The sequence below is a fragment of the Eucyclogobius newberryi genome, unplaced genomic scaffold (assembly GCF_026437365.1).
Source record: "Eucyclogobius newberryi isolate DKJ021-1_F unplaced genomic scaffold, fEucNew1.0.hap1 SCAF_10, whole genome shotgun sequence".
NCBI classification, from domain to species: domain Eukaryota; kingdom Metazoa; phylum Chordata; class Actinopteri; order Gobiiformes; family Gobiidae; genus Eucyclogobius; species Eucyclogobius newberryi.
In genome coordinates, this window is record NW_027315724.1 from 29,853,532 (window position 1) to 29,880,930 (window position 27,399).

Genomic DNA, 27,399 nt, shown 5'->3' on the forward strand with positions numbered 1-27,399 from the left:
GGCCAGAATCAAATCAAAAGATAAAAATATAAGTATTTGTACAGTTGCATGTCTTTGTAATATGGTTGAGCCCTAGACAACAGACATTAGTTTCTACATTGTTCTAGTTGCACCGCTGCACAGTGCACACACACAAACACACACATTCTGGATTGAGCCCATAGAAGACAGACGGATGACCCTTTAGCCGACAGCCTTTAGAAACCAAGCACTCCTCTCCACAGACACACAGTCATGTTTTTATGTGACGCTGAGCTCCGAGCTGCTGCTGACTCACACTATGCTCCTTGTATAAGTGATATTGTAGCCGGGCAATAAATCACCTGAGCAGAACATTGCCTTTAGCTTTATCCCTGCACTGCCAATGGGCTTCACAAATAATAAGACATCAGAAAAAACAAAAAAAAAGATAACCTAGAAAATACAAAAACCCACATGTTTTAGTTGCTGTTTAATAATTTGTAAGCTTTTGCTATTTATTGGGTCAATTATCTGAATTATCACATGTACCAAAGTAAGTAAACACATCAGTCTTTGAGTATTTTATCGAATCATAGGTATAATGAAAATGCAACTTCTTTTTATTTTTTTTTATTTTCTTGCTTTAAAATTCAGGTGTGTGTGAAATTGACAAAAATCAAAACCGGTAGCTCTAATTTTTTGTTTGTATCCTGATGACGATTGTCAGATGATATCATGTTAATCCAACAGAAATGTGTTCAAACATGTCTTTAAATCTTTAAATGTATTAGTTGTGGTTAATTTATCAGAGAAATGTGAAAGGTTTGTAAAATGAATCACAAAAGTGCAGAAATAGTACCTTATACCCTCTTTTGAAAATTTACAGCATAATCTTTTTTCATTTTCATATATGATTAGCTCTTTTTGTAGCATTTTTTTTACTCTAAACACTATACTCAATATTCAAAACAACATTTGCGATAATGTCTAAATTTTGATGTATTGCCAACCTTTTGTCTATCTTTGGAAATGTTCTTGAATGTACCTTTCTGGATGCTGTTCAAACCATATCATGAATAATATTGTGAAATAGCAGAAATAGTTTCCCCCTTTTTCTTTTTTTAATACTGCCTGTATGTTATTGCATTCTTGCTTCACATTGGCACAGCACAGAAAAGGTCCAACCTTTTGCAGCTTTTTTCTACGTGCCTGGATTGTTTTTTACAGTCCTGACAGTAGATATCAGGTGCTGTTGACTCACCCTCCTATTGTCCGCAGGGCTGTGGTAAAACTGCGAGATGACCTGCTTGTTTCCATCTTTAGCTTTGGCCCCCGTCAGCTGAAACTTCTCAGACACCAGTGCGAAAGTTGTCCCGTAGTCATTGGAGACATAGACCTAAGCAAAAGCGGTGGGCATTCGTAATTAGACAAATTACGTCTCATTTTGTGACTGTATTTGTCTGTTACAGTCCGTACCGAGCTGGTTTTGGGACCCGTGGCTCCAGCGCTGTCCCGGGCCAAGGCTACGATCACGTTGCTCTTCTCTCCAGCCCAGTGGACGACCATCTGGTTATGGGAGTCGTTGAGATTGGCCTGTAGAGGACAATAACTTGACATCAGTAATAGTTTATAAGCAAATATTTGGACATTTTGGCTTTCAACAGAGACAGAGATGTTAATGCAGAATAAGTATAATCAGAAAAGGTTTATTGCCATTGACAATGAACAGAATTCACAAACATAGGAACTTGCTTTGCCTCTCCTTGAACCGACACCTTAACGTGGTGGAGGGGTTTGAGTGCCCGAATGATCCCGGGAGCTATGTTGTCGGGGGCTTCATGCCCCTGGTAGGGTCTCCCAAGGCAAACAGGTCCTAGGTGACGGGTCAGACAAAGATCGGTTCAGAAGCCCCCTATGATGACAACACAAACAAGGCAGTTTACGTCGCCCGGATCGGCGTCACCGGGGCCCCATCCTGGAGCCAGGCCTGGGATGGGTGCTCCATGGCGAGCGCCTAGTGGCCGGGTCTTACCCCACGGGGCCCGGCCGGGCACAGCCCGAAAGAGCGACGTGGGGCCGCCCTCCCGTGGGCCCACCACCCGCAGGAGGATCAATAAGGGGCCGGTGCAGAGAGATCTGGGCGGCAGTCGACGGCAGGGGCCTCGGCGACCAGATCTCCAGACACAGAGACTAACTCTGGGGACATGGAATGTCACCTCGCTGGGGGGGAAAGAGCCTGAGCTTGTGCGGGAGGTTGAGCGATACCGACTAGATATAGTCGGCCTCACCTCCACGCACAGTTTGGGCTCTGGAACCCATCTCCTCGAGAGGGGCTGGACGCTCCACTTCTCTGGTGTTGCCCGGGGGGAGAGGCGGCGGGCTGGTGTGGGCTTGCTGATAGCCCCTCAGCTCAGCCGCCACGTGTTGGAGTTTACCCCGGTGAACGAGAGGGTCGCGTCCCTCCGCCTTCGGGTGGGGGACAGGTCTCTCACTGTTGTGGCGGCCTACGGGCCGAACAGCAGTGCAGAGTACCCGGCCTTCTTGGAGTCCTTGGGAGGGGTACTGGACAGTGCACCGACCGGGGACTCCGTTGTTCTACTGGGGGACTTCAACGCCCACGTGGGCAATGACAGTGACACCTGGAGAGGGGTGATCGGGAAGAACGGCTTCCCCGATCTGAACCCGAGCGGTGTTCAGTTATTGGACTTCTGTGCTAGCCACGGATTGTCCATAACGAACACCATGTCCAAGCACAAGGGTGTCCATCAGTGCACATGGCACCAGGACACCCTAGGCCGGAGGTCAATGATCGACTTTGTTGTCGTGTCATCAGACCTCCGGCCGCGTGTCTTGGACACTCGGGTGAAGAGAGGGGCAGAGTTGTCAACCGATCACCACCTGGTGGTGAGTTGGATCCGCTGGCGGAGGAGGAAGCCGGACAGACTTGGCAGACCCAAGCGCATTGTGAGGGTCTGTTGGGAACGTCTAGTGGAGCCCTCTGTCAGTAGGGTATTCAACTCGCACCTCCGGGAGAGCTTCTCCCATGTCCCGGGGGAGGCTGGGGACATTGAGTCCGAGTGGACCATGTTCTCCGCCTCCATTGTTGATGCGGCTGCTCGGAGCTGTGGTCGCAAGGTCGCAAGGTGCCTGTCGTGGCGGCAACCCCCGAACCCGGTGGTGGACACCAGAAGTAAGGGATGCCGTCAGACTGAAGAAGGAGGCCTATCAGGCCACTCTGGCTTGTAGGTCTCCGGAGGTCATCGACGGGTATCGGCAGGCCAAGCGAGCCGCGGCTCGTGCTGTCGCAGAGGCAAAAACCCGGGCCTGGGAGGAGTTCGGGGAGGCCATGGAGGAGGACTATCGGTCGGCACCAAAGAAATTCTGGCAAACCGTCCGGCGCCTCAGGAGGGGGAAGCAGTGTCTCACCAACACCGTTTACGGTGCGGGTGGAGGCCTGCTGACCTCGACTGGGGATGTCGTCGGACGTCGTCCATCACCCAAGCTGAAGTCACTGAGGTTGTTCGCAAACTCCTTGGTGGCAGGGCTCCGGGGGTGGATGAGATCCGCCCTGAGTACCTAAAGTATCTGGATGTTGTAGGACTGTCTTGGTTGACACGTCTCTGCAACATTGCGTGGCGTTCGGGGACCGTGCCTCTGGACTGGCAGACAGAGGTGGTGGTCCCTCTGTTCAAGAAGGGGGACCGGAGGGTGTGTTCCAACTACAGAGGGATCACACTCCTCAGCCTCCCGGGTAAGGTCTATTCCAAGGTACTGGAGAGGAGAATCCGACCGATAGTCGAACCTCGGATTCAGGAGGAGCAGAGTGGTTTTCGTCCCGGTCGTGGAACACTGGACCAGCTCTATACCCTCCATCGGGTGCTCGAGGGTTCATGGGAGTTTGCCCAACCAGTCCACATGTGCTTTGTGGATCTGGAGAAGGCTTTCGACCGTGTCCCTCTGGGTGTCCTTTGGGGGGTGCTCCGGGAGTACGGGGTCCGGGGCCCTTTGCTCAGGGCTGTCCGGTCCCTGTATGACCGGAGCAGGAGCTGTGTTCGCATTGCCGGCAGTAAGTCAGACCTGTTCCCAGTGCATGTTGGACTCCGCCAGGGCTGCCCTTTGTCACCGGTTCTGTTCATAATTTTTATGGACAGAATTTCTAGGCGCAGTCGGGGGTCGGAGGGTGTCCGGTTTGGGGACCACAGGATCTCATCTCTGCTGTTTGCAGACGATGTTGTCCTGATGGCTCCATCAAACCCGAACCTGCAACATGCACTGGGACGGTTTGCAGCCGAGTGTGAAGCGGCTGGGATGAGAATCAGCACCTCCAAATCCGAGGCCATGGTTCTCGACCGGAAAAAGGTGGCTTGCCCTCTCCAGGTGGGTGGGGAGTCCTTGCCCCAAGTGGAGGAGTTCAAGTATCTCGGGGTCTTGTTCACGAGTGAGGGAAGGATGGAGCGTGAGATCGACAGGCGGATCGGTGCAGCGGCTGCAGTGATGCAGTCGCTGCATCGGACTGTTGTGGTGAAGAGGGAGCTGAGCCGAAAGTCAAAGCTCTCTATTTACCGGTCGGTCTACGTTCCTACCCTCACCTATGGTCATGAGCTTTGGGTAGTGACCGAAAGAACAAGATCGCGGATACAAGCGGTCGAAATGAGTTTCCTCCGCCGTGTGGCTGGGCGCTCCCTTAGAGATAAGGTGAGGAACTCGGCCACACGGGGGGAGCTCGGAGTAGAGCCGCTGCTCCTCCACGTCGAGAGGAGCCAGCTGAGGTGGCTCGGGCATCTGTTCCGGATGCCTCCTGGGCGCCTCCCTCGGGAGGTGTTTCAGGCATGTCCGGGAAGAGGCCCCGGGGAAGACCCAGGACACGCTGGAGAGACTATGTCTCTCGGCTGGCCTGGGAACGCCTCGGGATCCCCCCGGAGGAGTTGGAGGAAGTGTCTGGGGAGAAGGAGGTCTGGGAGTCCCTGCTCAGACTGCTGCCCCGCGACCTGGCCCCGGATAAAGCGGCAGAAGATGGATGGATGGATGGAGGAACACAGTGAACAATAAATAAATAATTAATTAAGGCTGTGTTGACTAAAGAAATTCTAAGTAAACACGCCCTACCAATCGATTGGTCAATTGAACGGGGGCGTCTCAAAAGTATCTCAATGTTTCTGACCCAAACTACACTCAACCAAACAAGACCACAACTGCACTGGAGGTCATACAAAAACAAGTACCAGTATTTATACAGAAATGACTAGGAAACAGTGTGTTTGTATGCAAAAAGGTAGATTCAACTCCAAAAAAACTGCCAAATCTCAATCTGAGCTCACTACAACCTGTTGTTCCAAATCAAAATAAAATAAATGCTAACTAATACAAATTTAAAATTGACTATAACACCATCGACCGATTAAACGACAGATGAACTAAGGACCTACAGCCCTAGTATTCGTTCAACTAGGTGCACAGAAACAGTAAAGAGGAAGTCTCTACAATAAGCGTTTCAACCCAAGATTAAATTAGAAAAACCTATGCCACATGCTGGTTTCCTCATCTGCTGACAGTCACGAAGATAAATGACACCGTCTTCCCATATATATTAATCTGAGACACCAGCAAACAGCAGTGACTTCAGAAAAGGCCTTTGCGATAATGCTCCAGTGATTTGATTTGAAATTCAACCACATTATTCTCTTCTGGAAAAGGATTATGAACACACACAATGACCCACTGAGACTTGACTCCTTGAGGCAACATGACAGACAAACAGCACTAGGTACCCTTTAACATTCAACTCTGTGACCCTGGATGACCCTGGTATAGCAAGAGACAGTAAAAACAAAAGCGGGTCTGATTATTTATAGGAGCAATAAAGGACAATGCATATTTATTGCTATATTAAATCACAATTAAGGTCTTTCCTGTGACAAAAGATATATTTATATAATATTTTTTTCCCGTGAATAGAGGACGTCTTTAATATTTGTTCCTGTAATCAATAGACAAGCTAAACAGATTGGTAATTAAACCATAAGTAATAATATATAAACAGTATTTTTTTTATTAGTAAAAGAAATAGGTGACATTTTTGTTCCAAAACGATTAATAAAAAGATTGATTCAACTATTATCATCAGGGCCATGATAGTCTCAGTAGTAAAGATAATAAACAAACCTTGTATTAATTGTTATTGAATTCAGTCATATCTTTAGGAACCATGTAGAAAATGAAAAAGCACATTAGTTTAAGTGTTCTTGATAATCAGAATAGAAGTAAAATCAACATTACTACAGACTTAAAGAGGCAGGTGATTTGCTATGGCGTGTTTGCCTTAAAGAAACATGCAGCAATCTTGACTTGATTCATTTTTATTGCAGCAAAAGCCCAGGATGCTGAGCTGTACACACTGGATAATGCAGAGACTCCTTGAGCCTTTGTTTCTTGGTGCAGCTCCCATCGGACACGTGGATCAATGAAAAGTAATAGGCCATTTCATCTTTTTACTGTCACCGCATCGCCATCTCATCTCTGCAACGTCTGTCTTCTGCATTTTATTGATGATTTGGGAGAACTATGCTTGTCACTGTGCAGTAAACAAGGAATACTTCTCTGTACTTCTCTGTCAGCTTTAGTTCTGCTTTCACTCTGGCAACACTGATGATTGTGACAAAACCTCAGAACAGCTAAAGCATGAATTTCTTCACTCAGCAGCCAGAAACATTTACTAATTTCAATGTAAACAAGAGTCAGAAGGGAACAAATATCTTCAGGGTACTGCCGCCATGCAGCACCAGCAACTCCAGTTGAGCTGACAAATGTCTAAACAACAACCAGCTAAAATACAACAACTTATTGATTCTGCTTCCAGCTGTTCATTCCGCAGCGCTACAGAAAAAACTGCAAAAACAGATGAACAAATGATGAGAGTGCCAAAATCTTGTAGACTGTGTGTCGCCCAGAAAACACAAATCTCACGGAAAACACATATTAAAGTAGTTTTAACAACACCGTACTGATTTTATTATGTACAGATCATTTTGAAAAGAATTGTAGAATAATCTCTATAAACATAGAAAACACTGCTTATTCTGGGTAGTAAAGGCCAAACGTGAGATTATAAGATGTTAGTTTTTGCAAAGGTTAAGCATTCAGACCTTTTCTCTAATATTTATACAGAGATCCACTCCATTTTTGTCATAAAATACAGCAATTTACAAGCATTACGTTCAAAAGGTTTTAATTGTAATTGGACTCTCCTGATTAAATGAAGGTTAAATAAATTAATCAAACTCCTTTTTTATAATTATCAGTGCAATATCAGTTGGATAAGCTGTATCACAGAAGAAAATGGTGCACCTTTCCCCAGTCAAAATGAAAAGAAATGTCCGGAATATAGAACATACTTGTCATTGTTTGACATAAAGCAGAGATTAATTGATCACCATTGGTCCCCACCAGACTGCTCCTCCCACCTTCCTCTCATCACGCCTCCCTCAGGGCTTTGGCCAAAACCAGGAGTGACTGTGTGAGGTGATGCTGCAGTAAATCTCCGCATTTAAGGCCTCATTGGTCACAGCGAGCAAGGGCCTACTGCAGTATCCCAGATCCAAAAATAAGTTAAAATAAGGACCATTCATAGCAAGAAAGGAGAATAGGCTCTCCGGTGGTGTAGTGATTTAAAAAACACATATTACTCCATGTTTGTATCGTTATTATCCTTTAAATGTGCACTTGGGTAGCTTTGCTTTGGAATCTCAGGTTTTACAACTTTAAATACAGTGATTGTTCTACTAAAAGTACACGTCAGCCAAGGGTTTCCCACGTCAAGAATTGAGTTAGAGCTCCATTTAGTGTCAGCCGAGGGAATTATCACAGGGAGATAAACAAACCTAGCTTTCCCCCCACATGCTAATGCAAGTAAACAGTTTTAATGCACGTATGCTCAGAATGAGTCTGGCGATGATTTATGGGCTTAGAAATTGCACAGAAGAACTCTGAGCTCAAGGTATTTAACCTGGGTCTTCTGACTACCAACCTAAGGTGTTTTCTGAGGCTCAAAGGAGAGGAAGCTAAAATAAGCTAATTAAAACTCCAGGTATGTTTTTCATGAGAGAACGATGTTATAACTTGGTTAAACACTCTCAATTGTGTAACCAACTACCCTCTTTATCCCCATTTCATGCTACAACTTTCCTGTCTATTAAAGCCTTGGGGACAGGAAATGTTTTTGTTTTTTTTCAAAGATAGGACAATAAAAAGAGGAAGACGATTAAATTTATGAATAAGTACTGTTCTTGGGGTGTTTTATGGCGCATTTCTTTTAACGGGCCAATAAAGCTCTCTTCTGCCGAGCCTGTGGAGGACACTGTGGTTTGGCTTCAACTGCAGTCTGACAGCTGTGACCTTCCAGTGACCCCACGCACTCACTTTTAAGGGCTGCCACAACCATTACACTGTCAGAGGAATCTACGGTGCACGCGCGGAAACCTGGCCATGTGGCTGCAGTCTGGTCCCCGTGGAAAATAAAACGCATGTAACTTGGCAACTTAACACATATCTGCCATACCTTAAGCTAAGGAAGAATATTGAGAAAAGCCAAAGAGTCTGTCCTAACATTGATTTATGTAGAATGTATTTCAATAAGCCAAAGTGTGCACACTACCAGATGTGGCAACAATAACTATTAAAAATATCATGGAAGCCATCAGGGGTATGACAAAAATATGTTTATGTTTTGGGGGGTTTCGCCTGTATTTTCTAAGTCAATTTAATTATTTGTAGGATAATTATAGTATAAATTGTTCTTTAGTAATGATCTGCAGTGGAGCAAGCAAAATATCCATGGGTTTCAGTCACGTGATTTATTTGTTGTCCTTGCCATGTTGAAGACGTCTCCGCATGTTGCCCATCTCCACTGTTAGAAAATCATGAAAAACAGCAAATAAAACTGAAATTAAAAAGGGCTAATACTTCAAAAAGACAGAATGTATGTGCTTTGAGCCTTATATATAGCAGCGAGTTGCCGACATTTATAAGCTGCAAAAACTTGCCACAACAAATTTCTGCAGACATTTACACTCAAGCTTCCTTGTCAACAAGCCCTCTGCGCTTGAGACAGGTCCTCAAAGATTTCGAAAGCTTAGACTTGATGAGTGACTGTCTGATCCTAAAATATAACACCCGGACAGTAGGAAAGTAGGCTAGTTAAAATGTTTATTAGCATAGCCGCGCAATAATATGTAAACTAGCATTAGCCAGCTGCTAACAATCTGAAACAAACAGCTCAGCGTTCAGCCTGGAGTGATTTCTGTAAGTCCACTGGGCCTTCCTGACCACAATAAAACATTTCTGGCCACAAACAGGGTCTTCGGTGATGTTACAGAAAAGGAATCCTTTGTTTTGAGACTTAATGTGGTACAATCCAGGCACAGCAAGCAGACAGCATGCCATCTTTCGTCCTCAAGATGGCAGTAACAACAAGTGTGTGACGTCACTTCGGACCCATGAATAGTTTCACTTGGGAGACTTGTTTGAATATAAAAGACTTTGAATGTCACACGATACATCACTAACATCTCAACATATTGCTGTTATTCCCTGCACTGCAGCCCCGTCAGGCCAAAGGTCTCTATAAGTGTCACTGGGTTGTTCTTTATCAGCTCACGTCCATCCATCTGCCTGACAGCTTTGTGGTCGGAGAGGAGTCGAGGGAGAAGAGGTGCAGCCTGAGCCGAAAGACTACAACCGCAATCCAGTCTGGCATTCACACACATACATAATGCATTTAATCTCAAGTCCTCTATGTGTTGAAAACCCTTCAGACGTGACGGAGCAGACAGGACGAAGAAAAGGAGGCAGACATTTTGGAGGGACACAAAGAAGGACCAATCGCTCTTATCATGGGTCAGGTGGGTCATGTGACCCCACGCGACAGGAAGAGTTAGTTTGTCTGTTAGGTTTGTAAAATGAAAGTGTATTTATATTGCTCCTTGTACACATATCATATTTGTTTCAAAGTCAGAGTTTTAGTACTCTTTTGTAATGGCATTAGGACAAAGCATACTGCTTTAAAACAACTTTGCACATTATATCCCAATGTTTGAGTAGTGAAAAAATATGTTTTTGTTTGATGTCTTGGCTTTAGGCCTGTTTCCAATGACAACCTTTGTCTGGTTATTTTTTTACATCACACATTCCCCCAATACAGAACATGGGGCATATCTGAACAGAGAAATGCAGCATTCTGCCATGACACTGCCCACTCAATAATCAAAAGCGTTACAGAGTTTGACAGCTTTCATTTTGTAATAACTTTGATAAAGCTTGAGCAGCATTGGCTGAGAAATTCACAGTGCTAGAGGAAGCTATAGCTGCATTGTTCCGTATTATTTTTTTATTACTAAAACTTTTTCATTTGCAGAGAGTCTCTTAAAAATATAAAGTTGGTAAACTATAATTTAGGATTAAGGAGACTGTCTAACCTGTAAGCAAATGAAAGGTCAGTTCAGACAGTCAGATCAAAAACCGTACCTCACCACCACTAATACTTAACACAAACTTATGTATGTTTTCAATACAATGCTAAATAGGGAGCATATGATGATAAAGAGTATTGCGAAATCCAGCTCTTCTAAGATTAGAAATTAGCTTGAGACATGTGCAGGCCAGATCTGAATTCCAGAAGGTTTACTCTGATGGGAAAGATAAGCATCTACTTCCCAACTACTATAATCGTTAAAGATACATTATTTAGTAATGCCACTTCAACTAAATCATACGCTTTAACAACTATTTAGGAATATGCAAATTGCTCAATATTACAAGACATTTGGCAGATTAAGTATTTTAACTTGAAATGTCTTGGCTTTAGCAGTGTTGTCTTTCACATAGCGTACTTTCTTCTGTTTGGTAACTATGTTCTTTGGATTTGCATGTCATTTGACGTAGGTTGAATACAACTTGTATATTGACATGACTTTGTTGTGCTATCTGTGGCTGGCAGTACTAGGATCAACACTACACGCTGAGGCAGCCTGTTCCCTCCCTCTCATCAGCTCTGAGTGGGCCATTATACAGTAATAGGACTGGAGGGCATCACGGCCCATATCAAACAATGACATCATCTCTGCAGGACTGACAGCCAATGAAGACTCCCTCCCAGACTGTTTAGGCTGAACTCTGCTACAAGCAATTATTTTTATCTGTTTCTACAAGTTTTCTTGACATTGAGGAAGTGAAGGTGTCTGAGCAGTTACATTCTCGCTGCATTGCATTGTAATTACTGTCATGATCCGAAATGTTGTTTTTGTAATATTACTGTGTGGTTATTCTGAATGTCTGATATGGATCAAAACCATTCTAAAACCATTTAGGAACCTTGTTGTATAATCTGCAATGTGGGTTACTTTTTTTTTACTGTCCAATGTATTTACGAATGGGTTCCACCTGTTTTTATTGTCTGATGCAGCTCAAATGAATTTGTTTTGAAGGGATACATAAAGTCTTCAAGTTTTCAAATTGCCCTTGTGCCACTTTTCATAACAGATGCTTGCTCAAATCAGTATAAAACTACAATACTAGTTTTAGTATTCATTATCTGGTAATCGATTTTACAACAAATGGTATTGTAGTTTGAGTTTTATGACATATGACAACAGTAAAAGTTTTTTTTTAAATTAAGTATAGTGACTATAAAGTGACTATGGCAGTAGCATTTCTGGACTTAGTATGTACAGCTTCAATTACAAGCTAATAATAGTAGAACGAACTTTTTTACCTGGTTTCACAACAGAAAAAGGTTTGTCTGTACTTAATGAAGTCAATATTAATGGCAATTGGCAACACAAGCTGCCCAATGTGCTTCACATGCACAAGTAATGGTAAAGACACAGATAAAGTACAAATATTACAAACAAAACTGATCAAAAAATACAGTAAGCTTGTGTTGAAAGCCAATGCAAAGAAATGCGTCTTAAGAGCAGATTTAAAAGACACAGTTTGGGGGCAGACACAGCAAAGGCCTAATCTCCTCGAGTTCTTAATCGGGATCTGGGCACATTTAACAACAACTGGTTTTCTGTCTTCACTGACCTGGCTGGGACATAGTCTGATAAAAGCTCAATCAGGTATACAGGGCCAAGTCATTAAAAAACAAACATCAAAATCTAAAAATCAATCCTGAATGTTACAGAAAGCCAGAGAAGGGAGACAAGAACCGGGGTAAAATGCTTTCGCTTTCTGTCAACGAGCGGGCAGCAGCATTTTGGACCAGCTATAAGCGCTGTAGAGAGGATTGGTCCAGCCCACAGTACAACGAGTTACAATAATCTAGGCATTAAATGAATGAAAAATCTGTGCAAAGTGCAATATTCTGGCTCAAGAAGAAGTCAGAGGTATGGACTTCTTCTCCTCAGGAGGAGAGCTATGGAGGCCCCTATGAGGCCAAGTATTACTGGATATCCTGAGTGCTCTGGATCTACTGGTGTAGGTGACAGTCCTCCATGAAAACTGTTGTTGGTGATATTATGACCAGATTTACAATGCAATACTTTTTTTTTTCAGCCATTGCACAGTTACTAGTGTTCAGAATTACAATACTGACCTTTCAAACTCGATTTGGATATTAAGGAATAGGTTTGATACTCAATACCAATTTCGAAATAACAATGACAAAATTGTATCTAGACTTGTTCAAATGAGTATCTAGTTTTCAATACTCAATTTGAGTTTTAGCATTGTTGATAAGCATTTGATTTTCAATGCTTTTGACAACCCTTTGAGAAAGCGATGAAAACAAGCAGCTTTTATAAGTATACTATATCACTGATATATCAGTGCAAGACAAGTCAAAAGATTTTTATATAACTTTGTTGTTATTTAGTATGGTATTTCTAAGGAATATACAGGTAGACTAAAACTAAACGTTTCTTCCCGTGCAAATAGTCAAATGTATCTTATCTTATCTTAATAAGTATGTTACTAAAATTATCATTTAATAAATGGCTGAAACCCTCCCTCATTACAATGCAAAGCTAGATCGGATAAGGCATTGCACACCGTTCATATCCAAATAGGACTATCTAATGGCGGGGGGACACTGTATATTCAACATTCTCCCATCATGTGACGGACACTAGAGAGTCACCAAAGGATGACAGACCAAAGTGAGAAAGCAGAAAGCAAATGTTTAGATCTGTCTTTACCTCTTGTTACCTTCACTGCATTACGTTTGACCAATATCATGGATCAGGTCTGTTAGTCTGCTGTGAAATGATGCATCTGATTAACTATGCAAACTGTGCTCTCCTCAGACAGGCTTGTTATAATGCACATGCTTGGGCTTTCTAACAAGTCCATTTCAGATCAAGAGGCCCTGAACTGAAACAGGTAAAACTCACAACAAACAAACAAACACTGGACAAGTTAAACATTGAATTATAGAGTGGGTCTATGAAACCTGACCTAGGTCTAGACTCCCAAGAGACCATTTGTGCCGTCTGTTTAGACAGCAGTGTCACCAAATGAGGAGAAGGGGAGGTGGAGTGACACACTTCCCCCATCTCCTCTGTCTTAAGGGCAAATAATCTATCGGCATTTATTTACAATTCTGCAGCAGTTGCAGGAATTTTAATGGACCAATGGGGCGACACAATGGCATGTGGCTACAAGAATCCCCAGACTCCCATTCAGGTTATGGTCCTAATGTGAGGACATATGCCCCTCAACATTGTACAGTATTCCAGGTGGATTATTCTTCAGCATTTATAGAAGTATTTTTTTCTAGAGCATTTTGCAGTTCATAACATTTTTGTTTTCTAAGAGCCATAGTTTGCTAATTTAGCCCAGTTTAGTTGGTATTTAGTAGCTACCAGTTGTTTATAAGTCATAAATGTTGTTTAGTCCTGGATTTAGAATATGTTATCAAGGCCTACATACTCTGGACAGTTTTAAATTTGTCAGTATTGTGTCAGAAGAAATCCCCCATAGCACTCCTGTCAGGCTCATTTCTATTAAAAGTGTCAAACTGACACTTTGGTCAATTTTAGCTTTATGCTGTGTGTGTTAAGCCAATCAACCATTCACAGCCACTGATGCCCTGCTCTTTGCCCCTCTTTTGCTTTCTTCCCAAATATTGATACAAGAGATTTAATACACAACGACTGGGGAATCTTTATTATAGGCCCCAAACACAAAACCAGCTTGATGTCTGTTGTTCCTAATAGTAGAATAAGAACAACAAACAAACAGGGCCATTTGGCTGTCACCTGGCTACCTGCCACAGTGCCCTTCAAGAGAAAAGAGGAAGATGTGCTACTTCCTTGTCTATGTATGATTACAAATGTCGTTGCATCGCGATCAGTGCGATCAACATTGGGAAACAAAGATAAAGAGCTCATGCCTCTTGGACAACAACAAAGTGGCTTGTGTAATTCCTGCACGACATCTACCTCCTCCTCTGCCAGTGCCACCATCAGCAGAGCAGGTCAGCCAGAGGTATACGAACAAGCGAGAAACGCCCGCGGAGATGCAGTCCATTACCTGGCCGTACACCTTGGGCATGGTCGCGTCTCCGATACTCCTCCGAGTTCGATGTTGCGGTAAACCACCCGAGTCTGAGCCGCCTCTGGTGACACCTCGAGCGGCCAGGCGCAGCGCTGGAGTCGCGGCGCCACCTCCATCACCGTCCGCCAAATTCACATTCGCGTTTATGGTGTGAATCCCTCTGTTCTGAGGACGCATGTAGCGCTGCTCCGAGTGAAGATGGAGCATCGATGCATTTAATCCAATGACCGGCAGGACTAATAAACATATGCGAAGACAGGACTGCATCTTGTCCGCCTGTAATATCGCCATGTTTGTGTATGTTTGGCTCTGATGAGGTAAGACTGAAGAGCTCCTTCTACCGGCGCACGGCTGCCCCAGCTGCGACGTTCATGGCCCGTGGGAGTGGCGGAAACTGGCAACTTCTTTTGTTGCGAGTTTTTCTCCCGATTCAAACTAAAGCTGTCCCCGAACCTTTTGGAGTGCAAAGCTAAGACTCTCTAGTTTGGCTTCTGTTGTCTGATATACTTAACTTATAAGTGGAAGCAAGCTCTACACAGAGGGATATCAGTGCAGTCAGTAAGATAGTCACACTGCCTATTTTAAAAGATTTCCTTTTCTCCGCCAGCCTGTAAATGCACCACTATCGCTCGTCGGTAAATGCATTTACGCTAATGTTACTGAACTGATGAATAAGTGTCACGTTTGTGTCATGTTATCATTTGTTACATAAAACTTCAACAGACAATATCTTGTGAGCAAATTGTTTTGTAGGTTAAGGTTTTGCCTTCTTACTTTTTTTATCAGCAAAGTGAATATTTTCACATTAAGTTAAATTAGATTACCGTTAACTAGCTAGCTTAACTAGCATAGCTAATCATAACTATACTTTAAGAGCAGTTAACGTTCAGTAAATTGGACTGTTAAATATATTGCTAATATGCCTTATTATTAATTATTATAACAGTATAACGTATTATTTTACAGCAACTCTGAGCCATGAAAGAAGCTGCACATATGTCCACTCCTGTTAACAAGAGACCAGTGAACAACAGCACAGCGCCCAATGAGGCTACTCCAGAGGCAAGTCAACTGTTATATAGTTTGTTTTAATCAGAGAAAAGATCACGAGATGAATTTATCTAGTTAATCCAACACAGCATTTCTATTAAAAGAGATATATACTAACTCGTTAGCCTTAGTTTACACATCTGTATTCATTTGTAGTAGGCTTATCTAATGTTTGCCTTTACTTTTGTTTATCTACAAACCTTAAAATAGTAAAGTCATTTTTTATGTTTTGCTTTAGATGCCTTCACCTGCTGGAGAAAAATCGCCACCAAAAAAGAAAACCTTCAAGCAATCAAACCTGGACCCAGCACATTTAATTGAAGCTGCAACTGCAGGTGATTACATTGACATTAAACGAATGTCCCGAAGAATTATTGTATGTTTTTCTTTTCATATATGACAGATTCTAACTCATTCAAGTTAAAGTCTATATGGCCATGTTCTCCTGTTTGTTTTTTTAAATATTAATTATAGTTTTACCACCATAAAGTTGTGGTTTGTGAAGAAGTTTTGACAAATAAAGCTTTAAAATGACCAGGAAGTAACATATAAACTTAACAGAAATCTGAAATATAATCATGTTCACTACATTTTAGTGACATGTGCAGTCTACTCTGTCATATGCACTTTTAAGTTCTTGTGTGCACTTGTGGTGTTTGTTGTATATTTCACACAAAATTTACATTGAATTAAGCCAATCTTTTCTTTTCAGATGCAAGCTGTGTGATCAATGAGCTGTTTGCAAAATTTGCTGAGGTCCTATGGTAAGTCAAATATTTATGTCAGTGCCAACAATTTCCCCAGATGTATAGTTTATGTCTATTCAACATTTAACATCAAATCTATATAATACTTCACTGTTATTTATTTACTATTATTCTGCTCTATTAATCTATTTAATCTCTAGTCCTGCAGGTTGTCTGATTTGATGATTTTCTAGTTATAAGTAGAAACAAGCTCTGCACAGTGGAAAATCAGCTAAACTAGAGTTTCTAATATTTTGGTTCATAGATGAAACAGTAAAGCTGTTTTCAGGTATGGACTGACATTCAGTAGATTTGTTTGACAATTCCTTTTTCAAAGCTAATTTAACTAAAAATACATTTAGGTGGAATGCCTTTATAAAGCCTATAATTTATGTATTTTTGTTTTAGTAATTTTCTTTATTTGTGGGTTTGGAGAACAAACTGACCCTGATTCCTCTCAGGCTGGTTGATTTGACTGAAAATAAGTGGAGTGTAGTTTTTATATTGTACTTTCCCAGGAGCTTGATACCGTAGTTACTTTTTTATCAGATGGTGGACAAAATTATATGAATGCAACAATTGTAAACCTGCTTCCGAGGGTAAAGTTCCCTTTATCCAGCAGAAACCACATTGGTCTGACATGGCAGTGGTTCTTTTCATTCCTTTGCAGCAGCGCCACCTTCTGGACTTTTGCAGTCACTACTCACTTCTCTGCCGAGACAAGCTTTCTACTACAATGTAGACACCATCATAATACTGCTGTGTTTTGTTTCTGGCAGTGAAAAGGCGGCTACAGATATATCTATGATGCAGGAGCTGGAAGGCATTGTGATTGAAGCTAAAAGCCTGGAGGCTCATCTCATGGAGAAGAAAAACCATCTGAGGCAGACACTGGCATTGATTTCTGATAAACTAATCTGTCATGATCGGTAAACAGTGACATGGGACAAAAATTGTTAGTCTGCAGAAAATTCATATTTTGTTTTATTATGTACAATTTTACTGGTGTCAGTTCTCTTTGTGTGTGTTATAAACATTTACATATTTATTTGCCATGTAAAGCTTGTGTTACTTTGTACATTTACACTTTTTGTTAAAAGCGGGTTAAATATTCTAATAAAACATGGTAATTAATGCAGTTCTAATAACAATATCTTTATTGAGATAATGTTCTTAGTGTAATTTCCTTTGTCCTTAAACATACTTTTTTATGTACAATGTATCTTTATTCTTGTCAGTCTGTTTACCTAACCAGTTCAAATAATTAATTATCAACCGCTAATCATAAAATTTGCTTGAAGTGCATATAAAAGGTTGGCATATTCCTTTCCCCTCAAATCTTGTGAGTATTATTATAAAGGTACTTAATATTTTACAAAAAAAATCCATTTTGATGATTTTGGTGACATTCATAATGTTACTTCCTGCTTCAAAATGGGCAGCAAATGCCAAAATCATATAAATTGCACAATTGTTATGATTTGACAATTAATACTTCCTGGTAATACCTTCATTTTGTTTAAATTATTGTTTTAACAGTTGGAAAAAGTTACCAGTTACTTGTACATTGTCCCTGAATTTTGGATGGAATGTCATTTATAGATGACAGACAGAGGGATTCCATTTTAGAAGCTCTTCTTCCTGTAGTTTTCAACTTTTATTGTTCAGTTTTTCTTTTCAAACTGAACCTTGACTTACTGTAAAACTGATAAATATTCAATACTTTTGTCCACAGTAAAATTAAATGAATAAATACCAACATATAGAGTATACTGCAATGCATTAAAATAAAGCCATGCACACAAATAATACAAGATTGCTAATAATCAGAAATATACACTGCATAAAGCTGCACATTAAGTAAAAGATGATGAAAACATTTACAGTTGTGTATATGTACAATTTGTTTTGTTGTTAAACGTCCCATGAAAACCATAGGGAATGTTGACTGGGACCTCAGCTCTACCCAGTTCCTCGAACGTCTGAGCATCTAAGACCAGAAGAAATGTGCTCTTGTCCTAACAGAAAACAAATGAAATATGTCACTTTGAATCTGTTCTCGACATATCCAGGTGAAATTCATGGATTATTTGAATCCAACAAGCTTGATATAATAATACAGCTGCAAAATTGTTTCCAAACTTTCCAACTGACCTCATTTGGAGTGATCACCACAGACAGAACAACACCATCATCCTCCGCTGTGGCATTGGGGGAAGGGACAAAGATGGGTTCAGATGGGTACAGACCGGGTTTATCCCACACCTGCAAGGAAAAAGTAACCGATTAACAATTTAAACTATAAATACTAATGAATAAATATGTAAATAGGTGATTAATACCTTCATGTGCTTTCCTTGCAGATCCATCTTGAGCAGAGTGTCACCCACTAGGTGCCTGAAGCCACAGCCGTAGAAGTAGCGGTACGAATGGGTGTTGCATTGGCCATAGTTGATCTGAGGGAACTCCAAGCCTCCGTACTGATGCAGGTCCTCCCCGTGCAAGTCCTCGTGAGTACAAAACACCTGCATAACACACACAACATTAAAAGAGAGCAGTGACATGCAGGGTCTCAGAACTCAAGATGCCAAAAACAGTTCTTTCCCATAGTCTAAATGCAAGCAGGATAATAAATTGTCCCAACAAGAATCACCAGGCCAACGACTCTAACCAAGGCCTGCCTCCCTGCTCTCATCCCCCATCTCACCACCCTCTTCAACCAGTCTTTATCCCTCGGCCATGTTCCTTCCATCTACAAACTGGCCTCCATCACCCCCATCCTCAAAAAACCCACCCTAGACTCCGCCAACCTCTCCAACTACCGCCCCATCTCCAACCTGCCGTTCCTCTCAAAAACGCTGGAACGCATCGTCGCCGCCCAACTTCACACCCACCTCCAGTCAAACAACCTCTATGAACCCCTCCAATCTGGCTTCCGCCCACTTCACAGCACTGAAACAGCCCTGGTCAAAGTACTCAACGATCTCCTCACCTCTGCAGACTCCGGGGCCCTCAACATCCTGTTACTACTAGACCTCAGCGCAGCCTTTGACTCTATAAACCATTCCATCCTCCTACAAAGGCTGCGCCAACTGGGTGTTGAAGACTCTGCACTTGACTGGCTCACATCCTACCTCACCAACAGGCAAGAGTTCATTTCCCTCTCCGGTCACTCATCCACCCTCTCCCCAGTAACGCAGGGGTCCCCCAGGGCTCAGTCCTCGGCCCCCTCCTCTTCATCTGCTACATCTTCCCCCTTGGTCACATCCTCCGCCAACTCAACCTGGACTTTCACTGCTACGCTGACGACACCCAGATATACCTCACCACCAAATCCACCCAAAACCCTCCCCTCAGCCACATCGAAACCTGCATCTCTACAATAAAATCATGGCTCACTCTCAACTTCCTCAAACTGAACAGTGACAAAACAGAGCTCCTCCTCATTGGCACCAAATCCACTCTCAATAAAACTGGTCCCTTTTCACTCAGCATCGACACCTCGACCATCACCCCCTCTACCCTGGTACGCAATCACGGTGTCATCATGGACCCCACCCTCTCCTTCACTCCCCATGTCAGCCACATCGTCAAGACCTTATACTTCCACCTCCGCCGCATCGCCAAAATCCGACACTGCCTCACCCTCCCCGCTGCTGAATCCCTCATCCATGCCTTCATCTCCTCCCGCCTCGACTACTGCAACTCCCTCCTCACTGGCATCTCCTCCCATTCCCTCCATAGAGTCCAAATGGTCCAAAACTCCGCTGCCCGCCTCCTCACCCACACCCGGTCCAGTGATCACATCACTCCCGTTCTCCGCTCTCTCCATTGGCTCCCCATCAAGCAGCGCATAAACTTTAAAATACTCCTCCTCACCTTCAAAGCTCTTCACCACCTTGCCCCCCCCTACCTGTCTGACCTCCTCATCCCCCACCGCCCCACCCGAGCTCTCCGATCCTCCTCCTCTCTCACCCTGGCTGCACCAACATCCCGACTCAAAACTTGGCGACAGAGCATTCTCCCGAACAGCACCCCGACTCTGGAACTCCCTCCCCCAAACTGTCCGCCACTCTCCCTCACTCACAACATTCAAATCCCGCCTAAAAACATACCTCTTCACCCAAGCCTATGACCTCCCCTACCCCTAGCCTCCTCTACCCCATTGCCTACTCTTCTACCCCCTGTTACATCCCCATCTTTTTCTCTCTACTTCTTCTGTCTTGTTCATTTTATCTGTATATTAATGTGTATTGTACGTGTTGTCCCCCCCTGTCTGTAAATACCCCCCCCCCTTTTTTTTATTATGTTCAGCGTCTTTGGGTCACTGAAAAGCGCTATATAAATAAAAGTTATTATTATTATTATTATTACCAGTGTCACCACAGACTTAAAATAAATAAGTGGTAAATAGTATGTAGTATATTCACCAAGATATAAAACAGTACAGATCAAACTACCTTGTTTTTAGACGTCATAATACAAGTTGCAGTGCTGCTAGGAAGCGTGTTCAGATTCTGGTCGTGTGGAGTGTCCTTGTCTATATTAAGAGGAAAGACAAATCGCCTCGGGAAGACTCTGTCAAGTGTATTGTACACCTAAACAAAACAAATACGTAGTCAAACGTATGTAAATGATTGACTAAACCATGTGGAATATGCCAAACCTCATCAAGAGCTTCTCCACTTTTGCGTAGGTTCTGCACATTGTAGTTAGTGATAGCCTGGCCATCATCAGACACACACATGTCCACGATTAAAAAGCCATCTTCTTCATAAGCGTTGATTTGATGAAATGTTGATAATGGCTTTGACAGATATTTGACCAAGCTCACCTGGAAGTAGAAGCACAAGAGTTAGTATGTTGTGTTAGAAAATAGGAGGGACCGTTCCTTAAAATAAATTACTTTTCCAGTCTGTTTGTTGATGAGATGAAAGATGGTGTTGAGTTTTGGGTCCCAATAAAAGCTGTCACTGATGCTGCTTCCTGTCAGCTTCCCTGTCACAATCTTCATCAGGTCCATCTTAATGGGCTGTTCAATGAACACCACATAATTTTCTGACATTGCTGTTTCAAAAAGAGAGGAAATTAATTTGAACCAAAATATCGTTTTTTTCTCAAGTGTCTGCTGTGTATCTGGCTCACCAAAGCTGTGGTAGTAGGAGGGTTTGGTTTTGTCCTTTGAGGGAATGGAGCAGAGCACTGTGGCGCCCTCTAGAGTTTCCTCATCACTTTTCTTAGTCGGAGGGACGCGGATGATGTTGTAAAATGCTCCTGTCAGAGTAGAAACATATCTTATGACAGCTGTACAATCATGTTACAGGTTCATGTCAGAAGGATAGACGCAAATATAAAGTAGTAGCATTTTGGTCTAGTCCCTCGTTCGTCCTGGAGTATTGTAGAAAAGGATTGAAGTGGAGTCATCTGGACACTGTTTACAAAATCAAGACGTTTTGACTTTCATCCAAGTCTTGATTTTAAAATCCTGTTCTCCAGTAAAGTAGAAATATTTTAACTACCTTTGGGGGTGTAGGAATTCCCCATGTTGTATGTGGTGCCATCAGGCTCTGTGTGAGGGTGAGCAGTGGCCCCATTTACAGCTATGAATTTGCTCCAATCCACCTTGAAGTGAATAGTGACAGTAGCATTTGTTTCATGTTTATGACTTTATACCTTTATGAGTTGGCGTTATATATCTTTATGAGTTGAGCTAACAGCTTTACCTTTTTGACTGTTTCAAGTGTCTCGGGGTCGACCTTGTGCATAAAGTTGGTTTCGGTGCTCACGTAATAATCCCCTTTATACATCGCAAAGCTCACATTATCATTGTCCGTTGCCTCTGCGAAGACAGGAGATAGACAAGTATAATTTATAGAAAGAATCCATTACAATTTATTTAGCTTTAAACTTGTGGAAAAATAAACAGAATAAAGGCTATTTACAAAAATCCAAATAGCATGTAAAAGAATCAAACATTATAAAATATTGTCAACTAAAAATAAGAATTGTTAGCCCTCCTCCATTAATATTTAGTTTTTTGTTTATTATTGTGTATGTTGTGTATGTGCCATTACTTAAACAATAAAGTTTAATAAAATAAATCTTGTTTTAAATGTTCAATAGAATACTTACTTGGAAGCTCAAATCGAGACAGGAAGCGCTGGAAGACGTTTTTACAGGGGTCTGGCATAGTCAGCGTGCCAAATTCCGACACTGCAATGCGGTTAGTGTCATTGTTGGCCTGGTAGCTACTGCTGGACAAGAATCTGCTTTTGTAGGTCACTTCACCGTTGGCAATTTTGAACTGATGCAGTAAAGCCATGCCATCAAACCAGTGATTAAACCTGGTGTAAAAAAGTAAGAATCACATTTCATTATTCTGTTGTTTAGTTGAGATTTCTAGTTTTAATCAACTTACTTATGGTTCCCAATTTCAAACTTTCCTGGTCCATTTCTGAGGAAGTTCCCATTGATCCACTCCGGAATTCTTCCAACAATGTTGGTTGTAATTGGCTCAGGGGTCTCCTCCACTGTGCGCACAATCTTCTCAATGCAGGGCAGGCCGTGCACATCTGTAAAGTGTTGGTGCTCCTGCTTTGTGTGATTCGACTTCTTGTGCTCTAAAGGTAATTCAGTAATTCAGTTAGTGCACAAAATATACTTCAAAAGGGTGTGAAAGTAGACCGTTAATACTACCTGCATGTTTCTTTTCCTGTGCTGCTTTCTCCATGATTCAGAACTTGCTGTAGCGTCAGCAGATGAAAACTGTTCTTGGCGCTCTCTCTCTTCTGCCAGGCTAATTCGCTGGTTTTATACTCGCCTTTCAACTGTACGCCCCAACACAGTGTGATAAGTGGATTTTATGCTTGTGTAACTTCTCAAAAAGCAGCACTTTGTGAACGAAAGATAAAACAAGAGGTAACTTATTCACAGAGATAATCACTCAAATAAAGACAAGCACATCAGTAGAGTCATGTAGATGTATGTAAATATAGCAGTTTGCTTTTCAGAAAGTATCGTTGATTTATTACAATGTAGTTAGTGTGTAGTTACTTTATTACACTATTGTGTTACAATTATATTTTTTGGTGAAGCAAATGATTTATTAATATGATTTTGGTATTAGTGCCACTCAAATCACTGGATTACCATACACTTATATACAAAGATGCAATGTATATTGACATAATAGCTGATAGCTAAAGCTTGAATCAGTTGAGGCAGGATACATTCTACACGATATCAGTGTAATCCCTCAGTTGTCTGGTTGGATAGTTAGTGGAGAAGTTATGTACTTATGTAACCATGTACAGTATGTTTGTTTGTCTTGTTAATGTGTTTTATTGCCCTTTAACAAGATGGCCAGAGGACTACAGCAAAGTAGGCTAATTCTAGCTTTTTTAAACTCAACTAAAACTCATGTTTATTCATGTGTTTTTTTACCTTTACCTTTCAAACAATCTAATGTAATCTACTATCATAGGTCAACATAGGAACATGTAAAAAACATTTAGCCTCTCTGGCAGTCAGTCCACAGCTGGACTGGCTTGAATATTGAAACTTGCTTTCACATGTATTTCCGAGGGTTAATAATGAATGACTGTTTCACCAAATACAAGAACTATGTCTCAGCACTGAGAGTTTGCTACAATAGCCAAATACGGTTTCCCTTGTCAGTTTAGCTGTAAGGATTAAGTGCTATCCACTCAGTGCTAGCCATTATGGACCCATTTTTATTTACCAGATGAGAATAAAAGTGTACTACTTACTTGAATATTGAGTCAATAATCTTGCACTGAATTGTAAAACAATGATGATATTTGCATGCAAAGGCGTGCCGCACTATAAAACCCAGGGTAAAGTAAGCATTGCTTGTACACCCCCTTAGTTTCTGCAATTGTTTTTAAAAGTTCATAATTTTTCTGCTGAATAGTTCGCGCACACATGTACACGCACACACATGCGTGCGCACACACATACACTTACACACACGTACACTTACACACACGTACACACACACATGGGTGCGCACACATGTACACACACACACACACACACACACATGCGCACGCACACACACACACACACACGCACGCACGCCCACACACACGCGCACACACACACACACAGGTGCGCACACACACACGCACATACACACATGCATGTGCACACACACGCACACACACACACGGGTGCGTACACACACGCACACGCGCACGTAAACACACACGCACACACATGGGTGCGCACACACACACACACACACACACACACCCATTAGCTCTGATGCCTCTTATCAGTTTGCTCTGATTGTTGCATTGCAGTGATAACTAGAGGCCAAGCTGTTCAGATTGAGGCTGGTCATTCTCACCTTCAGATGAACATGCATGACATAATGTACAGAATATGATACAGTGTATATGAAACAGCAGTTCAATATATGCTCCAAGGTGCTGGTTCTGGGCTGGTTTAGACCCGGTTCATGGCTGGTGCTGGTTTGGGCTGTGCTAGATCGGGTTTCCACCAAATAATATAATAATAATAATGCTGTTTAGTTAGCATTAGTTTTTAGTTTTTTATCCTAACTGATCCCTGTTTTTTGTATTTCAGCTAAAAATGTACTTTGTTTGGCTTTATCCATATTTACTTTTTGTTAGTGCTGAGAATGAAAATATTTAACATAATATGTGCATATGTACATATTATGTTAAATGTTCTAATTTCTGGCCGTGCTCTTATCTAGTGGTGAGCAAACGTTTTTCAGTGGAAACGGCTGAACCGGTTCTGAAATGGGCACCAGCCCAGAGCAGTAAAAGGGATTTGAGTCGTTAGAGCTGGAGCGACAGCTTATTACTGGTTGGCTGGTGGGAAATTCCCACAAAACATACAAACAAACGATGCTCTCACATCATCAGTGAACATAGATGGAACATGGAATTAAAAATGTAAAATCATCTGGAACTTTCCAAAGCAACAAAGTTATTTATTTTCAGTGTGTAGATGTTGTTGCCAGACTGTCAACCGCAAATCCATGCGACCAGTTAGATAAGAATAACAAAGACAGAGGAGATTTTTGTAACTTTTCCACAATAATTTTAGTTACAACAGTACAACAATCATAACACATATGAATAATTAAGATAAGATAAGATAAGATAATCCTTTAATATCCACACAAGGGGAAAATTTCTTTGTTACAACGCAGTAGAACAGGAGGAAAGGACAGATTATAGGAAGTTTCACAACACACTCTTAATTCCCACTCTGAACTGTCCTTTCTGATGTATTTACAGTATCTGCACAAAATGCAAAAGCTATGACGTATTGCTCGAACTCTCTTGACCGTGGATGTTGATTGCTAAAAATAATGTGTTTGAAAAGAGGAGCTTGGAGCAATGTCCTCGACTTATGACAGAGACTTGTGTGTTTGAGTGGGCCACTGCCTTGGGACATTTTAGAGTCTAAAAGTAGCGTTTTTGCCCCTTTGTCTTCAGTATTACATGAGATGAATAACCATGTTTTTATGTAAAAAATAAATAAATATGTACATCCCCAATACATTAAACATCAACAATCTATTTAGACGCTTAAAATATATGTAGCAAAAATAATTTTAAACTGATTAAGGGATCATCTCAAAATGGGTTGAAGCTGAAAAGACTTAATATTTTTTTGTCTTGGGGGGGTTGAACCTATTTTTGTCTTTTTCTTGCTTTGAAGCTTCAATACATCGTTGTGGCAGTAATTGTTTTGAAATGCTAAAAAACTCTATCAGCAACGAGCATTAGGTCAACATTAGGCGGCGGGTGCGTGAGCGGAGCACGGCGGGTGCGTGCGGGGGAGTACGGAGCGCCATCTTTTGAGACTATCTCAATGTAGTCATTTCAATTTTGGTTGAATGGGATGTGCCGTAGGGCCCCTAGGGCCCGTGGACCATGTGGATTGAGTAAACAAACATGCGCGACAGGTGACATTATTTGGAGAGTTCATAACTTCTACTGATAAACATCCGGATAAACATACAAAGGATGTTCAGGGATGTTCACTAGAGGTGAGCAGGGTCTATCAAGCTACTATCGTTTTATCAATGCGTAAAATTTTATGTGAAGCCAGAAATTTTTTTTTAGTCTTTTGACTATCATTCTATAATATTAATGGTTTATAAAGTGGGAATATGACAATTTTACACTTAATGAATGATGCGCATATTTTTTTGTGTGTTGAGTTAGTGCTGCTTCTTCCAGGTCATCATTGTAAATAATATTGTGTTCTCAACTGACCTATTCACAAAATATTGAATAAATAATTAATTATATATATATATATATATATTTTAAATGTGTTTGACCAAGAACACCAGTCAGACAGGGGAAGATCCTGGCTTCAACTCCCTTTTGGCCTTTCATACTTTCATACATGTTTCTCCCTCTGTCTGGCTTCTCTTCTGGGCTCTCTTGTTTCCTCTTAACCTAAAAAAAAAACATGTACACGATGTAAAGTCACTGCTCCTGACTGGAGCCCCAACCACATTGAACGATGCAAATGCAGGGGACAAATGTATCTACACGGACATTAAAGTGTACTGGACATAATTAGTACTTTCCAGAGACAATTATAAGTCTATTATACGTATATTATGAGTGTTAATCCAGTCAGACCTCACTGCGCACCTGGTGTAACACATTTGTTGAGTAGATGCTGGAGTGGTTTTATGGCTTGTTTTGTAATTGATAAGTCTGAGTGCACCGACAGTTCAAACCAGGTCTATAGGTAGTATATACGACTGCGTGACTTCTCTGTGACTTGCTTTACGGACATTCCTATCTAAATAGCAATTACAATACTCAGATAGAGATTATATAGTGTTACACAACAGACTTAGCCCTTTTGGTGAACTCAGCACATGCCCTGGACTATGATGATCTGCACATTAGGCAGATTCACATAACTGTACTGTTGTGGACAGGGGCAATCATGTTTTTCTTTGTTTGATTGATTTTAATTGACCGTTTTATTTGTTCCACTGAGATCAAGAATTGTTAAGATGTCCTGGCCCTGACACTATTGATTATGAGCGTATATAGCGTCCTCT

At 41.8% G+C, this 27,399-nt stretch overlaps 2 protein-coding genes across 5 annotated transcripts in view; both read right to left on the reverse strand.

The window, feature by feature from the left end:
- The window catches only part of sorl1 (sortilin-related receptor, L(DLR class) A repeats containing), a 62,485-nt gene extending 47,633 nt beyond the window's left edge, over positions 1-14,852 (reverse strand). For 2 of the 4 annotated variants that reach the window (XM_072454190.1, XM_072454183.1), the window contains exons 1-3: positions 14,488-14,852; positions 1,438-1,554; positions 1,223-1,357 (exon numbers count right to left, since the gene is read on the reverse strand). In XM_072454190.1, coding sequence (XP_072310291.1) covers positions 1,223-1,357; positions 1,438-1,554; positions 14,488-14,802 — 567 coding nt within the window. In that variant the 5' untranslated portion in view covers positions 14,803-14,852. The remainder of the gene's footprint in view (positions 1-1,222; positions 1,358-1,437; positions 1,555-14,487) is intronic. The other 2 variants (XM_072454176.1, XM_072454168.1) reach the window with 1 other exon arrangement.
- Positions 14,853-18,083: 3,231 nt separating this feature from the next.
- Positions 18,084-23,089, reverse strand: LOC140371537 (carotenoid-cleaving dioxygenase, mitochondrial-like). Its single transcript, XM_072458710.1, has 12 exons — positions 23,004-23,089; positions 22,726-22,927; positions 22,440-22,651; positions 22,031-22,146; positions 21,827-21,929; positions 21,453-21,581; positions 21,214-21,374; positions 20,974-21,141; positions 20,768-20,905; positions 18,650-18,832; positions 18,462-18,572; positions 18,084-18,325 (listed from the first exon to the last, which is right to left on the reverse strand). Exons 1-12 carry the CDS (start codon positions 23,035-23,037, stop codon positions 18,188-18,190), a joined length of 1,695 nt encoding a protein of 564 aa, XP_072314811.1. The 5' UTR covers positions 23,038-23,089; the 3' UTR covers positions 18,084-18,187.
- Positions 23,090-27,399: the final 4,310 nt, after the last annotated feature.